The 21987-nt window shown below is 37.0% G+C and overlaps 2 protein-coding genes across 7 annotated transcripts in view; both read right to left on the reverse strand.

Annotated features, from left to right (window-relative positions):
* C4H4orf50 (chromosome 4 C4orf50 homolog) overlaps nucleotides 1–9325 on the reverse strand; it is an 84674-nt gene extending 75349 nt beyond the window's left edge. For 4 of the 6 annotated variants that reach the window (XM_069856318.1, XM_069856317.1, XM_069856316.1 and 1 more), the window contains exons 1-4: nucleotides 8013–9325; nucleotides 5942–6081; nucleotides 3732–3870; nucleotides 966–1661 (exon numbers count right to left, since the gene is read on the reverse strand). In XM_069856318.1, the coding sequence (XP_069712419.1) occupies nucleotides 966–1661; nucleotides 3732–3869 (834 nt within the window). In that variant the 5' untranslated portion in view covers nucleotide 3870; nucleotides 5942–6081; nucleotides 8013–9325. The remainder of the gene's footprint in view (nucleotides 1–965; nucleotides 1662–3731; nucleotides 3871–5941; nucleotides 6082–8012) is intronic. The other 2 variants (XM_069856320.1, XM_069856319.1) reach the window with 1 other exon arrangement.
* Nucleotides 9326–9538: 213 nt separating this feature from the next.
* The window catches only part of LOC138720277 (janus kinase and microtubule-interacting protein 3-like), a 34197-nt gene continuing 21748 nt past the window's right edge, over nucleotides 9539–21987 (reverse strand). Inside the window, exons 7-9 of the mRNA XM_069856357.1 lie at nucleotides 15070–15135; nucleotides 12350–12425; nucleotides 9539–10152 (exon numbers count right to left, since the gene is read on the reverse strand). Of these exons, the coding sequence (XP_069712458.1) occupies nucleotides 12375–12425; nucleotides 15070–15135 (117 nt within the window). The 3' untranslated portion in view covers nucleotides 9539–10152; nucleotides 12350–12374. The remainder of the gene's footprint in view (nucleotides 10153–12349; nucleotides 12426–15069; nucleotides 15136–21987) is intronic.

The raw sequence follows: 21987 nt of genomic DNA on the forward strand, positions 1-21987 counted from the left end.
GCATTCAACTACCAGGCTAAAAACTTTGTCTTTATTTCTTCTAGGTTTTGATAGACTAAATATCCTCTCTACCTTCTCTAAATTATCTAAGTACTCATCCTCTACTTGTCCTCCTATATTAAAGAGTCTTTGTTCATCCTCATTACCTCTCAGTTAACTGCCATTAAAATGGAGAGTTCAGGGCAGGATCTGAATGGGGTAGCTGAATGTGAGGCTTAGCTGATTTCACTTTATTTAACAAACCCTCAGAATAAAAATATCCTCCACCTCAGTGAATAAAAAATAAAACTTTGTTTGAATCCCCTCTGTGAAAAGAATTGTTCTCTGTCAGCAAAATGAATTGGCAGAAGTTGAATACCATATTAAAGCACATGCAAAGCTTTCCCATACAATGCTGGAGTGAAGTGCTTGAAGCAAACAAGTCCTATTCAGTGTATTCAGGGCATATCACAATGCTACGGAGCTGCAAACCATTGAATATCTCAACTCTCTCCCAGTCATGAATACTGTATCCAGTCCCTTGTTTACCATTATCCAGAAAAATCTCATAGACAAGATTTATTGTCAGCTGTGCTTTTTACTTCAGCATTTGGGCATGAATAACGTGAAAACTCACCCAACCATATGTGTACTCCTCCACTGAATGATGTTCATGAGACAGAGGTCTCAGAAGTTCTTCTGGGCTCTACTTCTAGTGCCAACCGAGGCCTTTGGCCTTGGGTATATCACTTAAAAACTTGAGGAAACAGGATCAGTGATGTGCCTTCAGTGCACATCTAATAAAACATTGATGGAATAGATTTCCTGCTACTGATTCCAGTGAGTGTGAATTAGTCACTATGAAGTACTAATGCATCAACAGAAATAAAGGAAAAAATGCAGGAAAGAAAAAGTCTTATGACTGCACAATTAATGACAATTGTAATGCAGGGTGATACAAAGATAAAAGCCTTGCTTTAACTTACCATGTCAACACTGTTGTCTCCATTCTGCAATATTGTATTTTGTGAGTCCTTTCTTTTCTTCTTTTTCAGTCTTGCCCTACCTTGATCTTTTAAAGCCAAATTTTCATTCAAAAGCTCTTCCACTTTTTCCTGTAGTTTGATTTCAGATAATTTCAGATGATAAACATGATGGCAAGATTCTTCCAATTTTCTTCTGAGAAAGTCTTCAGTGTCCTGGTAGCACTGGAGTTCAGTCAACAGCTCTGCCTGTTTTCTTCTTTTGTCCTCCTCTTTTTCCCTTAAGAACTTTAGATTTTGCTGAAATGCATCCAGGTGGCTTTTCATGTCATGCTCCATATTTTCAATGCAAGTTTTCAATTCCATTACTTCTACATCACAGTGTTTAGAGACCTGGGTCCCACTGAATGCTGATTCCAGCTTCTCTTGGAGATACTGCACCATTCCCTCCTCTAACTTGGATGTCAAAAGAGCAATATGGGCATTAAGATCCAGGACTTGCTTTTCCAGCCTAGATACTTCACTCTGAAGGGAACATTCCCTTTCTCTCATTGCTATTATATGTTGCCGCTGCCTTTGTTTGTAGTGCTCAAAATACTGTGACTGGATTTTTATTTCATCTGCTTTTGTCTTCAGCTGCTCCTGAAGCCAATGTAATTTTTTCTTTTGCCTCTTCTCTGACTTTTCTTGGCTTTCAACCTACAATTTCAGTGAGTTATACATTAACACCCTAATACTATATCTCTTCTTCCTTTATATTTTTTCTTAATTTTGCAAAAATTCTGCCCTAGTTTTCTGAAAACTCAGGAATGGCATAAGTTGATTTTTTTTAAGCCATTAAAATCCTGCATTTAGAACAAAACTGATTTATTGTTTTGTCATTTTAGCCACCCCTGAAACATGTCAGTAGGATAAGGAAACCAAACAAAACACAAACTTGCCCACATGTACTACAACATAAACTACAGGAAGTTTTTAAACACTTTCTTTTGTATATTCTACAGCACATAATAAATACAAAGAAACTGTGAGCTGAAATTCATATAACCTGCTCTGAACTACACAGTAACATATCTTTAACACTTACAGTTATAGTGTTACTGCACTGACATTACAGGCAAAGAAGCTGTAGTTCTATTATAGAAAAGAGAGCATGTGGTTTTCAGAGACTAAGATTTTACCCTTTGCCCTTCACCATACCTGTCATCTGTCAGCTTCTTCTATGAACCCCCTGGAAAAGGGGAAAGGATTAGATTCCTTTTGAGTGAATTTGAGAAAGACTTTGGTATTTTCATTTGCACCAAAGTGTGCTTGAACACAGAAGCATATAGAGGTGAAAGATGTCAGTGAAAGACAGAGGAGGCTTTAAAGATCCATATGCAACCCTTGTTTTGAGCACAGTGAGAGCCACCAGTATCATAGTGCCATTGTGGCAACTTTTAAGGCCTCTGAAGGCACAGAGACATTGCTGTATTTTTTCAAGCACTTCTTTGTATTAATCTTTTTGATACTCAGTACTTTCCTGTCCAAGAAGTTCACCAGCAAGCATGGGACAGAAGGAATGCTAGACTGAAATGTTTTGCAGAGTCAGGTAGGTGTGGGATAATACTTTGTTTGGTTAGCTGTTGATGGGAATAAGCGTATGTCTAATCTTTCTGAGTCTTGAAAAATACATTTCACTTTAGTTAAGAAAGAAAAGACCATTGTTCATACTCACGAGTTGTACTACATGGTACTAGTATCCTGTCAGATTATCCAACTTTGACGTAAAATGCTGACACAATGAAAATGTATCTTATGATAAACAGAATGAAAAGACATTGTTTCACTGTAGACTGTCCCTGAATAACTTTCATTCCTTCTCTGTTTTCATGGATTCATCCGATGAGTTGTGCAAACTAGGTAAAAATCCCTGTTGTAAGCATTATCAGCCAACAGCTGATCTTCTTGATTAAAAACATTACACGAAGAAGTACTTAGGGGAACTGAAGGTTTTCAACTCCAAAACTGACAATTTAACTCTAGACATGGTGGGGAGGGAGTCACAAGAGCATGAAACTGGCAGTGGGACTTTCCTGGCAATAAGGGAGCAGTCATCTGCAGTGAAGGGCACTCTGAGGAGGAGGACCTGCACTGGCAGGACACTGCGGAGTGGTGACCCGCACGGCAGTGCATCCCAGGAAAGAAGGCAAGACCCAGACCAAGCTGGGAAAGTTGGAAGAGGACACAAGCTAAGCAGGAAGCTTAAAGTGGTTACGAAGCAAGTGGGGCCCAACTTGGAAATATGTGAGCAATTCAAGAGTCAGATGATGATAAGAGCAACTGCATTTTATATAGAAAACAGGCTCTGATAGCTGTGTTATGCTGTTTTACCACATCTGGCAGGGAATGAAAAAAGCCTCACCTTTATTATTGGTCCAGAAAGATGAAGTCTGACTTATGGAGAAGGACTATGCTGGGTGGGATCTGGGGAGAAAGAAGGGAGTGGCAGACATATATCCCAAAGATTAAGTAAGAGGAACAAAGATAAAGTGAGAGGATCAGTGAGAGGAACAATGGCAGAGCTATCAAAAACATTAGAGGAATACAAGGTGGGGCAAAAAAGACCAAAAAGTTCTTCCAATTCCTCCCAATTCCATTTTGTAAAAGAGAAAGGTCGAGATGATTTATTGCTTAAAAACAGACAGGTCACTGGAGAGGAGAATGACTTATAAATTATTACTACAAAGAGAAGCTAAACTAGGTCATTTGAAACAATATCCTCCTTACCAAGTTGACCAGGTCCTCCTGAATGTCTTGCAGTTTCCCTTTAACACGCGCATTTGCATTTTCAACCCGGTGCAGCTTCCCATTTAGTTGATCAATCATCACAAGAATTGTTCTGTGTGACAGCTCCAGCTCTTTCATCCTGTGATATTGAGAATGAAGATCTTTGCTAAATACCACACAGCACAGTTCCAGATGGATAAGCAGCTATGAGCAATGCATCAACTTATCTTTATTTTTCCATTTTTCCTCCCAACAATAGAATATGCACATTATACCAGAGACTCTCAAAACTGTTAAAGGCAATGTATATGTTCATTTTGTCTCTTGATGACTTAATATGAAAACCATAAGCAAGCGTATTTGCAAGACTAATGTCTATTGATGCTTGGTACACTATACAAAATAAGAACTTACCATAAAGATAACTGCAGTTCTTTGGTCTCTACATGTTTCTGATCTTAGGATTTTGCTAGGCTCATGGTTAGCAAATTCAAATTTTATGATGATCATAAGTGCTTCCCATCAAAATTAAGATTGCTGGTGACTTATGATAACTACGTGTTTTACTGATGGAAGGCAAAACAACTTATTTGTAACATCTCACAGTGGGTACTGAAACTTTTAATGCATAACTGCTGTGTATACAAAGCTGTATTTTGACACAATATACTCTTTCTGCATCTGTTGCTATTAAAATGGTAGCGTGAAATGATGTGATATGGTTCCTATACACAGAAGGAACATACAGAATAATCTTATGAAAACAAGCTTCACGTTTTCCTTAGGTTATCCTTCACTTTTCAGCTTATGTGTCAAAATTTTCTCAGTGCTTTATGAAGTTTTGAATTCTAAAACATCCTCTTCTTGCTAAGGAATTTTATTTCACAGCCTCTCATATCTTGTGGCAGATACTAACACCTCCTTTTCTTTCGTCTTAGAGATGGACACATAACCCCCTGCACCTCTCAGGACTGTGCTGTGTCATATCTTCTTCCTTGAATTTCTTCATTCAACCTTCAACCGTCTTCCACTTGTCTCTCCTGTTCATTTCTAGCTCCCAGCTATGTCCTACAGCTCCTACCTACCAAATTGCTAGCTCCATCTCAGCAAAAGAATCTACCTGCATTCAAAAATCTCACATACATGCCTATTTCTGAAGTAACTTCATTAAGAAGTCTGATACTGGCATCAAAGGAAAGGGGGCGACATCAGCCCAAACCCGACTATGCTTCTTTGGATTTTTTTCCAGTAGTTCTGCCTTCCGCATTGTTCCTCATCTCATATGTATGTGCTTCAGCCACAAGAAATTTAGGCATGGGATCCATTTTCTTTCTAGTGGCTACTGAAGATCCCTGAAAATAGGCTTCCTATATCCCAAGCAGGTTTCAGCAGGTAATTTCCTCCCTTTGAACTGTTCTCTCATACTTCCTTTGTTTTGGTTTTAATTAAAGCTCTTCCCATCTTCCCCTCCCTGAAATCTTTGCTAAAACAAGCCTATTCCTAGAAAACCTTCTGTTTCAAAAATGATTATTATTATTTTGACAAAAAGCTTATTATTAAAGCATTTCTGGCCAAAATCCTTGATGAACCAAAGCGATTGAGAAATTATATGAACAATTCTTTTGAACTCCATTTGTATTTCCTACCCTTTTAATTGTTTGGCTCGGGTTAGAACAGTGCAGTTGCTAGCCATTAAAAACTTGATCTTTTTATTCTAGTCAACTACATAATTTATGCTTAATGGCACCTTTAGCTACTGTAATGATTAACGTTAACATCCAAAACAAGGAACTACTTTTGCAACTCAAAATTCTAAACTAACTCTAGGTTTAAAGGAAAGGGGTATATTTTATAAGCAAAATCTTGAATGAATTTTTTTTTTTTTTAGAATTAAATATCCTGAAATGCTGTGTGGTTATTTGATTTAAATTAGATTATATATTAAATATTAAATTAAATATTAACTTACAATATTTTAGACCATGCTATGAATCCAACTTAAATAAAACCCCAAAACTGAATATTAGATTTCTATTCTGACAACTGCACAAAACACTTACATGTGGATCTTATCAGGCACCCTAAAAACACAGAAATATTTCTCTTTGTTAGTTTTGCAAGTATCATTTGACAGCCAGTACATGGGGCAGAGGGAAGCATTCCTTTGCCACATGACATTAATTCTGAGTTCAAAAAGCCCTTTTATTTACCTGTTTCTTAGGACAGAATCCAACTCTAGAATATCGTTCACTTTTTGCTCCGACTTTTCCAGTTCTTTTATTTTGAGGTTCAAATTCTCTTCTCCAGCACTGTTTACTTGTCCATCAGATCTGCTTGCATCTTCTAATTCCTGGAAAATCCAGGAAGTATCAATTCTAACCTTTAAATTCAGGCTATCAAATCCTTCATTACTGGGTATTTTAATACAGTAACAAAACTCTCTTTCTCTCCCAGATGAAGGATCCATGATGAAAAAAACACCGAATTCTTGGATCCTAAATGTACTGCAGTCTAAGCCTGCAATAAGAGAATAAGCCTCCGATGATCAAATGAACAGTCCTTAGCAATTCTGAGCATATTTATTATTTATGACAAAGTCTCATTTCACTAGCCCCAAAGTAATACAGCATATATGAAAGGAGCTGCAGTTCACAACTTGAAATCCCCAGAAAAGATTGAATTAGTCTAATTCATGAAGGAATTAGGCATCAAAGTTCTGAACGGAGGATAATTATCTACTAAATAGAGCAGTTCATAAAACTGAGTATGTTTATCACAAAAAAATGAAACTAATTTTGGATAAATGTATGATATTTATTTTTTTTCAAGACATAAGATTGAAAAAATATTTTCTATTGAAAAGATAATATATGACTATTCCAGAGAAACATTCAGTATATTTAACTGGTATTTTGGAATTCTGCATTCAGTATTTTGCTTAAAAGTCTGCTTCATCTCTAACAGGTTATGAAACTATGACTAAAATGAATTTTTTTAAGCCTGGTCTTGGGATGGCAAGCTATGTTTGGTTCTTTTCCTTTGCTTCTTTTAGCAATAGCTCTAAAAGTCCTTCAGCATGAAGTCCAACTTAATATACAGAAACTCTCTTAAGTACAGTCCCATAACTGGCATCTGTGAAATGCCTTCACTTTTGCTTCATTTGCATTGATTTGGAATTAGATCTGTAATTGGAATTCAACCACTGAGCTTGAACCTGTTCACTGGGAAATAATGTAATTACTTTTTTTTCTTTTTTAGAATGCTGAACCTACACAGCAAAGAGTAAGACAAAAGTAAAACTTATTTTTTGACACTGAAAAGCAGAAAATAGCATAAAAATCACTGCAAAAAGAATAAACAAACAGTCCTTCTTATAATGCCCCATGTTTTGACACACGCTATTCGAATATATGGTGATTTATATAAAATTATATTTTGGCCCACTGCATCACTCACTGGCCTTATGTCAGCCACACAAGGACATAGAATTGCAAAGATTCAGTTGCTTCTTAGTCCTTCAAGAAGCCAGGAAACTTAAAAGCTACAAATGTGGCAAGATAAATGAAGTATAAATCCATACAGACAACAAAATTCAAACCACTCAAGATCTACCAATCCCAGTCCCTTCTTAGACACCATTGATTCCTAAGACCTGTATATACAACCATGGCTTCCCCCTGGCCCATACAATTTCCCAAATCAAACATTATCTTCAATTTTGAGCTCCTTGAGAATTTAAATTTTCTCTGTATTTATTATTTGTAAAGTGAGGAGACATCCTGCTCCCTGACAACAGGCATCCCTGGATGCCACTGCAAAAGGAATATATAATAACAGTGTACATTGTCACCCTGATCATTAACAATTTACAGTGGAGGCCAAATTAATGTAATTTTCAAATGTGCCCTAGCCTAATATCCAACTCATATATTGTAAAAAAATAAAATTCTTAGCTGTATATTTTGCAGAAAGTAGCCAAAATATAAAAGCAGTGAGGATGGACCAGGCAGGAAATAAGCTGACACTCAAAATCATTACATTGATTTCTGCTCACATATTTCTGCTAAAACTTCTAGGCACTATGCACTCCTATGCATAGTAAGACTTGAATGATATACTCAGTTTTCCAAAAGTACAAAACCTGCTAGCTCAGCACAGAATAAAAACATCATGAATTTCATGCAAAATGTCACCCAGATAAGCCAGTTTCTTTGAGAAAATTGTGACATTCAAATTATGACAAGACACATTAAAAAAGTAAGAAAATTAAACTGCTCATACCTTTTCTGCTTTGTAACAAGACCATCTCCTGTCTCTGCAGTGCACGTACTGTTGCAGCCATATGCTCTGATCATCCCATGTTTGTGCTATTTCCAAAGCAGTGATGAGCAAAACTATGTATGTGAGAAGAAAGAGTGTTTCTTTGCCACATGAATCAGACTTTGCAATTTCTGTTCCTTCGTCAGCACCTGTTTTGGTTATCTCAAGCTCTGTTTATCTCCAGTTACGGTCCAGTAATGCCAAAACTCTTCCTTTTTCAGGAAGACCTCATTTTCTACAGTCTGCCACCATACCACTAAAAGCTTTAACTAAACATGAAAAACCTCTGTTTGAAAACACATTCTCTAAATGTTTGTTCTTTTTGAACAACACATTGTCAGCAACACATTCTTCTGGGGATCAAGCTTCCAGACTTCTTCATGATCCTTGTTTCCAAATTAAATTGTGCTTTGTACTAGTAAACAGGGCTATTCAGACGAGTATATCAAATATGAGCCACAGTTTGCTACAGCAGACTGAATTAATCTTGTGGAGTATCTCTGTTCCTTCAGCAGGTAAATGATCTTGCCTGGTGTTTCTTTGTGAAAAATACATTTCTGGTCTTACTTCAGAGCCTAAAAAGTACCTGAAAAAACTGGCTTCTTTTGAGGTCGATTCCTGCACCTTCGATAGTAACATGTTCAGTTGCTATGACAAATCTGATCAGATTTTTTTGTGCTGCCTTGATTATTTTCTGCTTTACGTTATTTTTTTTTAATCATAAATTCCACTTTATCTGATGTATTATCATAACCATCTTAATCAGTTCTACATTCATGTTGGAGTTCAGTGTGTCCATGGGAGATGACTTGCCTCTCTGCAGCTTTCTATGTAGCCCTTTTGACACAAAGATGATATTCAAGAAAAAGTGAGGGAGAAGAAAGTTATCTTCAGATATTGTGCTCTGAATACTTTCAGCTTGCCTTAACATTCCAGAAATAATTAAAATTATCTGTTTGTTCATATTGCCTTTCCACCTCTGAAACAAAAATGCATTTTTCCCTCTTTGAAAGAAAAGCCTAACATTTTTGAATTTTCTAATTATCTTAAACAATTCTTTTCAACTTTTATTTTCTCAATCTACGCTTCACTCGAAACTTTTCTTGTAGTTCAGATGGTCAGTATCCTTGACACTGTTTATCTGTCTCTGGTAGTTGAGGTTGTGCCATTTTTGCTTCCTGGTAGCTAATGTCAACATTCTTCTGTTTCACCTGGGAAGATGCCGCGATTTCCAAGTATTTACTTCCAACTATTTCTATGCTTGTCACACTCATCTACATACACTTTTCTTCAAGACCTTCTTTCTTTTTGAAGAGATAACTGAGCATAGTGCATCATGCATTTTCTTTCCTGACCTCTCAGGCCATCTCAAGGTCTTCCATTCTCCCAGTGTTATCTCTAAAAGTTATTGCCTTAATTTTCAAGAGACAGTGACAAATTCATTTCTCACATGCAGCTCTTTTACACACTCCGAAGTTTTCTTAGTTCAGTCTACCATCTTGCCTTTCTCCAAACCCATCTCTTCTCCATCTGTGGATTTCCAACTTATGAATTTAAAATTAATTTTACCAATGTAGGGTTGTAAATCTCTATTTGTTTTCCAACTTTGAACAGTTTTTTTTTCCTGTCAGCTATTTATTATAGAGAACTTATTGTCAAACACTTAACTTTTTTATATAGCCTTTAAAAAGGAGATTCTGTGTTTCTGGGTGAAATGCAAACCACGTTTGTTGAAAGCATGCAGTATGGAGACGAAAATCTCAGTACTGTAAGAAAGCCATTTGGTAGATAACAGTTCACATAGCAGCCAGTAATTGCACTTGTATTTTTTCCAGTGTTTGATTGGTGTGAGAGTGTAAATGCTCTTTAGATTTTTTTCAGTGTTTATGATGTGCTGGTCCTTATTTGATTATCAAATCATTTCAGTTTGAAGCTATACCTTTAAAAAAATCTCTAATTTAAAATTCAAATATTTTGCAGTTTCAAGTACTATGCAAACAAATTTATGAAAAAAATGCACCAATTTAAAGCTGCTTAATATAAATTTTCCATATTTTTGCATGTGGACTCAGCTATTCACTCCATAGGTTCTTTTAATAGCCTGTATACAAAACAAAAACAACAACAAAAAAATGAAAAGCCTTCTGAGCTTTAGATAGATAACATTCATTTAGAAATAAATGTTGGCATCCATCTCTAAATTCACAGACGCCACAATCTCTCTCTAAAGTTTATTAACTTCAAAATAACAAAAACCAAAATTACTGTCAGTAAACCACCCAGTTTGCCTTGAAATAATTAACAACATTCAAGAGGCCAATTACAGTTAAGTCTCATAAAATAGGCTTTGCTATGTTACATTACTCAGAGATAGATTCACCTCTGGCAAGATGGGTTAAAGGAAATTGCCCTCCACACTAGCACAGCAATATGACGTGCATAGCTAGAAGCTTGTATATAAGGTGTAAGACTTGAAAATCTAAAAATTTTTTGAAGTAACAGTATTTCGAAGTATTTTAAAAGGAAATCAAAAAATGCTGGTGATATGACTAAGCTTATAGAATGTTTATGAAGCATCCGTAAACTTGGCCATCATACTTTCACAACGTTTGGTTTTAAACACTTTTACCCAGATGTTGGCATCTCTAACAAGGACTTGACTAAAAAAGCTGGATAAAACCCCAAAGGCAATAATTTGGTCACCTCCCTTTAACGCTACCTTTTCAAATTTATATTAACCAAAATAGCATCCATCCTTTCTGATCTCCACAGAATAGAAAAATTTAGCTCAAACTGTGGTAATGTGAATAGCATATCGCAAGACTACCCCTTTCCTTAAAGACATCTCTACAAGCTCGATTTTCAACAAAATAAAGGAAATTTCAAAAGGAAAATATTACTCAACTTCAACTAATTTCTGGCACACATCTAGCAATGAAAAGAAAGCTACCGCACTTGTAACAAATCACTAAAACCCTTTGATTACATTCCACCCATCTGGATCTGCAGTCATGTTATTGCAAAATATAAAACATAAGCAGCAACGCCAGTGAAGAAAGACCAGAGCTAGTTCCGAAAAGCATGAATGGAAAGATGATAGCTGAGTTTACTAGGAGCTAAAGAAACCCCCAAAGAGATGATAAGGTCTTATTTTTCAAAAGCAATAGTGATCTGGGCAAAAGAAAATACTGTTTAATACTGTCTTAATATAATGTAAGTATAATAGGGGTTTGGGTGACTATTTTCATCATGCTGCTTCATCATGCACTACTTGACAGCAGTTTCAAAGGGATTGATTAGTTGCACCTCCAGCTATAAGAAGATCTCATGAACATAATTCACACCAGATTCCAAAAAAGAAAAAACTTGGAAAAATTGCAAAAGTAAAAACACTGTGTATTTTCAGTTAAAAAAAGCCCTACCAACCAACCAAAAAACAATGACAGTAATAAAAAGCCTGTGTAAATATTCAATAGTTTTAAACCATAGCTTAATCTTCTAAGAGCTAGGTTGTTGAGTTACCATCTTTACTGAAAGGCAGCGTGCCACTTGCATCGCTCCAGGGAAGAGGGCTAAGACTCACTTTCTAAATTTTGTTTCCCTCTTGCCCTGCATAACAGGTGAGCACTGTCACTACAGCTCCTGCTATACCTGAAGAAATTTACTCTGAAAGGATCAAGGCAGTGTGGAAAGGATAGTGGCAATGGTGGTGGTGTCTCAAGAAAGAGACATGGAGGTTTCTTCTCCTCGCCCTTTCCATGTTGCATGGGCACGTGGAGGGTCAGTCATACTGCAATCTTCACATCACCCCATAAAAGGAAAATTAGGTTATTAATTCTCAAGTTATTTCATGGCTTCAAGGATCTTGAGGAAGTAAAATGAATCCCCGTTTTGTATGGTTGGTAGTGCTTACAGGGCTTTTTAGAAAACAAAACTGAAATTGGTGTTCACCACCTCTCCATCCAGTATAACAGAAGGTAGGATCCTACAGCAATACCTGAACTTTTAGACAAAACATACCTGCTCTGCAGAATTGAAAAGGACCTACTGCATTTAAGGCAGTCAGTATCTTAGAACGCAAAATCATTTCTCGTTGAAAATGCAATGACTTTCTGCAGAAGTCTAGGAAGGCAACTAAAGGCATCCAAGTCAAATTCTACAGATGACTCTTCCTCTCTACACAAGCAAAACCAGTAAACCTTCCCCCATAGTTTCAGGGTCTCAGAAAGACAATTCTCAAAACACGGCAAAACCTAAGAGTTGAATATTGAGTAGAAAGAAATATAAATAATACCAACCACACGTCTTGTCTCAGTTGTGTCATCAAGGCCACAGAATGAATGCTAGTGAAAAAAACAAAAAAAGGAACAAAAACTATAACATAAGATCAAAAGAAAACGAGGAAAAAAGAAAAGAAAAAAGATGTAAGATATGTAACATGAAATCCAATGGCATTACAGCAGTTAGTCTTACAGCAATATTAACTGAGTTTATCTGAAAGAGAAGTAGTGTATACCTATCTTACTCAAAAAGGGGTTCGTGGGTACAAAATTCTAAATTTGAGGGCAGCTTTGCAAATGGCAACATTTGTGGTTTATGTAACTTCAGAAATATTAGGCTTGGCTTTGTGACTTGGTTAAGCATGTACTTATAATTACACACCTGAAAGTGTTGCTGAACCAAGACTCACTAAGCCAAGGGCACAGACTATACGCAACTTAAAATCATTTATGACAAAAGCATGACATTTAAACAGCACTTGTTCCTCATGTATCAGCTTGTAACATAAAATTGATACTTTATATAATTCTTTTGTATAGCTTTCAGAAGCAGGACAGTTTGTTGAAGAATCTACAGGGCAAAAATACTGTCATCTCTGTGCTCTTATTTGACAGAACTTTACATAAAACGTAAATATTGAATACATTCCTAGCAGAAAATAACAAGCCATGCTCATGACATTGTAAGTGACTGTAAGTGGTGCATTGCCCTTTAGCTACAACCAGCAATGAGGCTTAGCTATAAATACTGCCTTTCCTTCAGAAGCATAAGAATTGATGAAATTATTGTGCTATCATCGGCAATTAAACAGAAGTATATCATTCATTGATTCTCTGACACACACTTGTCCTTCAGGCAGTCAAATTCAGAATAGGATTTAATCCCAAGGAAAAACAAAATCAAATAAAACACAGATAGAAGGAAGCCCTCCACCCATCCAGGAGTTGAAGAATAACAGAAAACGCTGAGGCTTTTATGCGGTCTCCTGCTAATGTAATGTTGAGGCAAAGAGAATGTTAATCATTTTAACTCATTATCAGCTTTCTGCTAAGCTTGTGATTAAGCTGTTTCTTTTCCAATACTTTTCCCCACCCATTGCACTTATGAACCAGCACAGAAATGGCTAATTTCCATTTTCAAGATTAGCCTTCTGTCTAATCCAATACCTACTCTATAAATGGCAATGGCAATGCACTAAAGGCTTACATTTCGTCAATGGCAACTTCTAGAGATTCTAATGTTTAAGAATAGGTGCAAAAACCTATTATTTGCAATAACTAATGTGTAGAGAAGGTTTCTCTACTTTGAGGAGAGAACTGAAGCATCTTAGACATCACTGCCTGTTAGGCAGGAACAGCTTTAGGTATAGAACTGGTCTAGTGCAGAAGAGGGCAAAAGCACCTAAAGGGGTGGATAGTGCCTGTGCATCTCTACTACTGGAAACAGGGACCACTGCCTCCCTGATGGATGCAGACAGACTATCCCTGGACAAGGAGTAGTGGGGATGATGTAGAGAGGCAACTAGCAACAGCGGCAGCAAGTCAGGCTCTTCACAGCTCTTCTGGCTATTCCACAAATCCAGTTGAATATCACAGTTCAGAAACTGCAGGATTAGGTACTGCAAAGAAGAGGCAACTGTTGTGGGAGCAGGAGGGGCCAAGGAAGCTGCTGAATGAATTGGAGTAGCTGCTAGAAGTGCAGTACCCCTAGAGGGTGACACAGGGAGGACTACCACATCCTGAGAGGAGATAAAGGGGCAGTCAGAGTAGTGAAGGGTGAGGAAGAAACCTTCTCACATCCAGCATGCTGCTCTCCAAGGCCTGTCTCCATTCTGCAAACCCCACTGACCTCCTCCAACTCCCATGCAGAGTCCTCCAAAAGCCTTCCTTTTCCTCTTTAATATATTCTGATCCCGAAAGAAAAAAAAAGAAAGATTGAAAACTCCATTTAGCCCAGCAGCAGGGTTATGTAGGATTAGGTACCCATAAGTACCAGAGAAAATAAACCTGAGATGATGTGACTCATCTCAGGATCTAGGCACTGGTTTAGCAAAAGGAACATAGATATGACACTTTGCTAGGGCTTAGAGAAAGCCCCATTGGCAGCCCATGCCCTGCAGAACAGCCTAAATTCCACAGATCTGCATAACGCTTGAGCCCATACTCCAGGAACCTCGTGCTATCTCTTGCTTGGGACCACAGTGACCCAAAAATATTTGCTGTCTTAAACCTCAATCACAGTTTCTTCAGAAGAGGAAAAAAAATCAGATCCAACATATTAATTTGAAACTTATATCTGTCTTATACCAAGACATATTTTTTGTTTGCAGTGTTTGTCACGTGCACCTCATTTACTTTGTTTTAATTTTCGATACTTGCAAGTTTTGCAAAGCAATGTTATCCAAAGAACAGAGCTGAGCTAACCACTTCTGTCAAAAAAGAAAGAAATCTTTGTTTCTTCATCTAAACTACAGCAATTCCTTCCCCTTCAAGTCTAGCACCTTTCCAGCTCCCTTGGTTTCTTTCTGTACTACACAGGACACGCACATAGGAAATTATTTTGAGCAGATTAGAGACAGAGATTCATTCCATGCAACAATAACTTACACTCAAATTTTACCTTGTGCTAAAATAGATTCCATGATATTAGGTTACATACTATCAACATCAATGGAACAGAGAAAAATAAATTAGTATGGGAAAAAAAATACATTGGCATTGTCAAGGCATTTATTTACCTTTTCCTCAATTTCTTTGAGTTGTCTCTTTTGAAATTCTATTTTATCTTCTAACTCTCGAATTCTCTGGAACAGAAAAAGCAAACCAGACATCATTATACCTAATCTGAAAGGTAAATGAACCAAAAAGGTAAGAAGTAGATTAAAAATAAAAAGAACAAATGCCTAATTTTTAATATAATACTTCCTTTACAGTTATATTAGGCATGTCTGTGGCAGGATTGCTGCATATTTCCAGGAAATCATGGCATTTTAAAAGAAGCTGAACATTCAGAATATCATGTTTATTATCAGGAAGTCTAACCATTACCACTCATTAATCATAATTTTAACATATACATACACAGGCAATTCCAGTTGGTATCAAAATTCTTAGAAGTGCAACACTACTTTCTCTGCAACTGCAAGAGGTTTTTCTACTTACCTTAGACAGTTAGTAGATTATAACATTAAATTTCATTTTAACTCTCTATTTTTCTTTCTTATAAAACATAACTATTCTTCTGGCATAGTTACATACCAGAAAAACAGAGCACACATTTTTCATATCATCACCAAGACACCATCCAGAGATTCAGCTCTGTCCTATTACTACAGCCACCTCCCACCAGTCAGAGGGAATACCTCCTTCAGCATAGCTCTCTGTATTTGAAGGATTTTTCTCGTTCAGCTCCACAAAGTTTCTCCAAAAACACGACTGTTATACACATAGTTGATCTTATTTCTGTCCCCTTGTTTCCTCTCTACAAACTATGTTGCTTTTTTCTTTTTTCTGGGCTTCTACATTAAGAAGATACATTTTATTACACTTTTAACCTATCACACTTGTTACAGATGAAGTAAGTTCAAAAATGTTTTCTTTTTTAATAAGTAGAAACCTGGAATCTCCTACTAACAGCCATTGGGAATCAAGGAGCAACTTTACACTATAAGTTGGGGTTTTTTTCAGAATTAACTACCTGTGCTTTGTCTGGCCTACAACAGCAAAAGTTATTAAGAGTTCCTGAACTTTGAAAGAGGAAATATCATCCAGTCCAATTTCTATGCATAGCCCAATAAAATCACGCACTAGCTGGTGAAACAGTCCCAAATATTTTATTATTCTCAAATTGATTTGAGCAATACTGTTTCTTTCAAAACAACATCCTGTCATTATTTATAAATCTGCGTGATCAACTGACACTGAAAATCAATTACATGCATACAGTTCCCAGGCAGCGGGAAATGTCCCACACTCCTGGAAAGTTGGGACAGTTGTAGCAAGGCAGCAGCTGATCCAATGACCATTTCTGTTAGTTTTGAGAACTACAGAGCTTGGCTTAAACATTTCAAACCTAACCCGATGATGTCCTTAAGATGAGGTACATCTAACCCTGCAGGTCACCTTGCCTAGGCGAACAAGTCTCCACATCAATACTGCACATGAGTCACAAACAATAGAATAGTTATCATTGCTGCTGTTTTAAAGTAAAAGATTTTGCTTGAATGACTGTTTTAAATACCATGCAGTCAGACTAAGTCAATCAAACCTTCTACCTACGGTTGCTCAGATACTTCATCTACTCCCTCTCTCTCAACAAATCATCTTCATATACTACATGCACAGGAGTATTACAATCACTGTAAAAAAACACAGGATGAGGAGCAGGTGGATGCAATCACCTTTGAAATCTCTGGTCCATCAGGTTACACTCCTGTTTCTCACTCATTTCAGTTATGCTGATTACTACTTACAACCACAATCAAGAGCTGAGTGACAGAATTCAATTCTCTGGGGTTCCTGTTATGCTCTACGATAAATTTTGACCATGGTGAGAAAAGTGGAGAGAAGTAACATTTTTAAATGCCATTTTCACCTTCCAGATTGGTCATGCAAGATATTTTTCAATATCTGCTGGGAACTCTCCTCCAGAAAAAAAGGAAAATAAAAAAGCCTCCAAGCATCTGGTGGCTTTCCCACCTTAGGATTTACAGGAAGTGTTATTTTATAAAAGAACAAATTAATTAGAAGATGACAATAGTTTTCAGAATTAGGAATTCTTTTAATTAAGTAAAAATTGAGCTGTTATTATTCCCTTATGAATTTTTAATCTTTTCAAAAGATTACAGCTATTCAGCGATTCTCTTCAGCTATTTAGAACAACTCTAAAAAAAGTGCTGAGGCTTCCGTCTTCCAATTCCCACCCATAACCCATCTTAATTGTTAAATTTTTTGAAGTGAAAGAGAGAGAATAGTTTTAAGGTGGTGAAATATACATTTTCCTAAAAATCAGTTTAAGTTCAAAGACAATGTAGGAATTGAAAGGAATAACCATAAAGTTGAATTTCTTAGCAGTGAAAGAAGTAGCAGAAGTCTACAAAAAGTCCTCAAAACAACTTGATTTATGTCAGTAAGTCAGATATATACAGGGTGGATATAGACTGTACAGCAGATATCTACATGTAGACATGTGCATATGTAGATCTGTTCCAGACTTGCCACCTAAGGTTAGTTTGTTGAAGATAGGTGATGAGTGTTTAAATAGCTAGTATTCCCCATGTATGAGCGGAAATCACAACGATAGAAGACATGCTGCAAATAAGATTCTGTAACCAACTTCTTGACTACAGAAAAGAAGCGCTCAAACCTAGGGGTGTCAGAATTCATTCTAAAACACAGCCGTGGTCTGAAATTTGCTATCAGGTGTCAAAGCTTTGTGTGGTTTACTTCTAGCTGTTTATTTGCTTTCCCTTGGAGTACTGTAGGGAGGATTATCCAGGAGGATGAAGTGGGTGTAGCTATTCCCACCAATATCCTCTGACTACACAGGGTGAGTATTAGAAGATAACCAGCGTAGCTCAGCTATTTATATATCCTCAAAAATCTGATTTAACTCATTTATTTCCATTTAACTGCAGAGACGGACACAAATAAATAAATATATATATGCAATAAACTGGCAAGAAAAAACAGATTGACATCTGCATACATTATTTAACACATACAAATAATTGTTTTCCCTCATTGGGCCTATCTGCATTTACAGTGTTATCTTGATCGTACAAACACAGAGATTTCCAAAATATGACTTTAAAAAATATGTGCAATAGTCCTAGCTTTAACAAAAACGTATCTTCTCAGAGTAGCGTGAGACGTTCTTCAGTTAAAGGTTATAGGAGTTAATAACACAAAAATTACATACTAATTAAGACCAAGGGCAGAACTGCTTGAGAGTCAGTATAGACATTTACAACTTTATAGAATCATAGAATGGATTGGGTTGGAAGAGATCTTAGAGATCATCTAGTTCCAACCCTCTTGCTATAAAAAGGGACACCTTCCACTAGATCTGGATGCTCAAAGCCTCATCCAGCCTGGCCTTGAATGCTTTATCTACTGTTCCTTTCATTTGCAAGAATTAGCAATCAAGAAGCTGTGGACTTGCTCTCAGGGTTTGAACACTTGATTAAATGCTTTCAGTGAATTCTGATTTGTTTATGTTTGCAAAAACATTACTGTGACAACAAACCACGCATAACTGTTTTATTGCTATCAGAAAATTCTACCCCCTTTAATGTTTCAGCACCTAAATTGATGATAAGTAAGCCAAGATTTTTCTGCTATATCATATAGAGTTATAACAGCTGTGCTACAAAAGATGCATCCACCTCTGTCTTTGACAAGGCTCTCAGGAATCTTGCAGCATAAATTCAGTGCATTTTCAGCTGCACAAAAAGCTATGCAAGGAAGCATCAAAATCTACCATATCTTGCTATCAAAACATTGAGAAGTCTGTGTTGAGAAGAAAGACACAGGTCATTCTTTTGTTTATTCTCATTTTAAAAGATTGGAGAGACAGAAGGCATGGATAGATAATCCAAAACCAGCACAGTGAGGATTAGGGACAAAGTGGAGCAGTGTTCTCCTGGGTTCTAGTAATTTCTCTGTTCCTGCAGTTAGTAGCTGCCCCTTAGTCACATGAGTGCACCTTTTCAGGACTGGCAGGATTCATGAGAATAACACTGTGTTGTCAAATCATCAGGCCATACAAAGGAATTACTGTAGGCACACAAAGAGCTGCATTCAGACAAAAATAGTGCAATGAGAATGCAAGCATGAAAGAGAAGAGCACAAACATTAGGAACATGGATTCTTAACACTGACTACCTTGCCCACATTCAAAGCCAACCTACCAAAATAATGAATACTAATTTTTCATTGATTTTATTACAATAGCAGATAAAACCTCACAAAACTTCTGGATGATGGATAGGTAGATTTCTGAATATTCCCTGTTAATATTTTTGCCTGCATGAAGCTCTTCTGAGTTTTGGAAGGGAGGTTGGATAAGCATCTATTTCAGTATGGCAAGCACCTACTTGACAAATGCTCCTTCCAGCAGCAATGACGCTTTCTGCCACTTCTGAGCAAGTGCTTGCAAGCAGCCAGAGAGCAGCTGGAGCTGAAAGGGCCCTACTGCTGTCCTGAGTTAACAGCAGATGGCTCTGCCGGCCAAGCTCTGGCTGGAATAGTAACTTCATCTCAGTCAGGAATGGGGCTGCAATGTGAAATCCATTTGCGTTGCCAGACAGCTACAGAACAAAGATATTAAAGATGTACAACATATTCCTTACTTATTACTTAACTGCAATTTCAACAGACTTTCAAGTTCCATTATAATCTTTTTCTCAATAACAGTTATATAAGCCTTATGTACACAAAGGCACATGGCACAGCTATAACCCTTATGGACAGCCTAAAATTGCTAATAATTAAGTTCAAGGGAGAACATTGGAATGGTAAGGCAGCTAAAGCATGCATTTCTTTTAGAAGTCTACTGTGCAAAGACAGGCATATGACTGAAAGTCTGCTAAAGCACCCCTAACATGGCACTATTTAAAACATCACTGAACAGAGCTGTAAAATGTAAGTTTACTATCAATCATTTCCAATTGTATAAATTATGTAGACTAATTGCAGAGATTATATATTGCCCCTCTTCAAACCACTGCTCGGAGATCTACCAAACACTAAGGGCTTGCAAACTGAAATTCACATTTTTCTCGACAGAAGATTCCTAATGTGCAGAAGATTCCTCCTAAATTCTCAAACCGTTTAGTTCTTTCAACTTCACAATGAGGTCATCTTTCTGGGAAAAAGGATACGTATATTGAAATGGAATTATCCACTTAAGCAATTACTTCATTTTGGCAAATTTGGACAGGAAATGCCTCTAGTGTGTATCTTAAATTCAGACAATCAACTCTTCCTTTCTGAGGTAACAGAGACACGAAACACCAAGATGGCACTACACATTATTACTCCTGGCAGTTCCAACCTTCCTCCAGAAGGGGAGTCTCCAGGTCTGCATGAAACAGGACTCTATAAGTAGTATTCTGCATCAGCTGGCCTGTGCAGGACCAATTCACCTGTCTCTGCACTTACAGCTCAGATTTCCTAACAGTTGGGTAATTTCTCTAGAGGTAATGGTTGTTTTCTAAATAAATCCAAACTCAGTAAAAGATGACATAACCCTAGATGCAAATTTGTTATTGTCATGAATCCCTTCTACAAAGGCGCAAAAAAAAGGGACAACACATTTTTAAAAATGGGATTAAATGCAATGGGTTCCTTGCAGATCATTCAACTTGGAGGCCAGGTCCAATGGAAAAATAATAATGCATTTGCAGTGGAGAACCAGACAGGTACTGATCTCAAAAGGAAAATTCCTATTATTTTTAGCCTAGTCTGGCTCCTGTGCCTATGCTGCAACTTAAAGGTTGCAAGCCACATCTCGGGAACATGTTTAGAATCAAGGTTTAGGTGAAACGCAAGGAGCATGATGGTGGATGTGTGCATGGCAAGATTACTCTACTTTCAGTAACGCAGTATTTCCAATAATATGGGCTTAGAAAACTCACCTCGTATTATGGAGCAAAGAAATACAAATAATGAAACTGATAGTGGAAATTATAATATTGCACTTCCATTACTTAACATCAAACGGTTTTGCGAAAATGAAAAAAAAATGCTCTATTGAAATAAAAAGGAGAGTTATTTGCATTCCCACACAGTACACATGAAGTATGTGTGCTCAATTTGTGTTATAATAGTAATCCATCTACATTAAGTAGCGTATCCATTAATATAGCACCCATTGTAAAGAAGTCCTGAAACAAATGAAAATCCTTCCATTGAACTCAGTGATCCCTGGATTGCCGTCTCAGACCTATCAGTTTTCTGGTGCAGGTAATAAATCAGCTCAGTAACGATTTGTTGTAATTTTGAGAGTTTGACACGGGAGGAACTTCAGCATTACAAAGCAAGAAAATTGATCTCAGATGTAATGAAGCATCCTACTAGTCTAAGACGCTAGGTCCGTATTTCCCCTACCAACCAGCCAAAATGTGCATATTTCCTCTTTCCTTTTAAAGTTTTTCTTGCATGATACTTCAAATTCTTACAAGAAATAGACCATGTCTCTCTACAGTTACATAGTTCTTCACACACCTTCTGTATTTTTGACCTGATCTCCTACATACGTTTTTAGTAGCAAAGACAGATTCCAAGAATTTCAGTGTTTTCTGTTTATTGGATAGTGATGTGGGCCAAAAGAAGTGGAGTTCTTTATCCGTGCCTTTTTCCCTCTTCAATTCAATCACAACACTAGCCAGTCATTCACAGTCCTCAAGTAAAATCTTGAATGACTTAAAATCCTCAAGGATCTTTGCCAAATGGGGAAAATGCTACCAGGAAAGGGACATGTGACAAATTTCATCTTCCAGAAAATGATGACTACATCATACTTCATGTGGATGTCAAGCTGCAGAAGTGATGTTCTTGTTTCCTATTTGTGTAAGAAAATAGCCCATCCAAACAAATGTACTGTTTTGCTGACAGTAAAATCAAGAAAATCAATTTAGCTGGCTGCAAAATAG

This window comes from Phaenicophaeus curvirostris, chromosome 4 (assembly GCF_032191515.1).
Source record: "Phaenicophaeus curvirostris isolate KB17595 chromosome 4, BPBGC_Pcur_1.0, whole genome shotgun sequence".
Taxonomy (NCBI): Eukaryota; Metazoa; Chordata; class Aves; order Cuculiformes; family Cuculidae; genus Phaenicophaeus; species Phaenicophaeus curvirostris.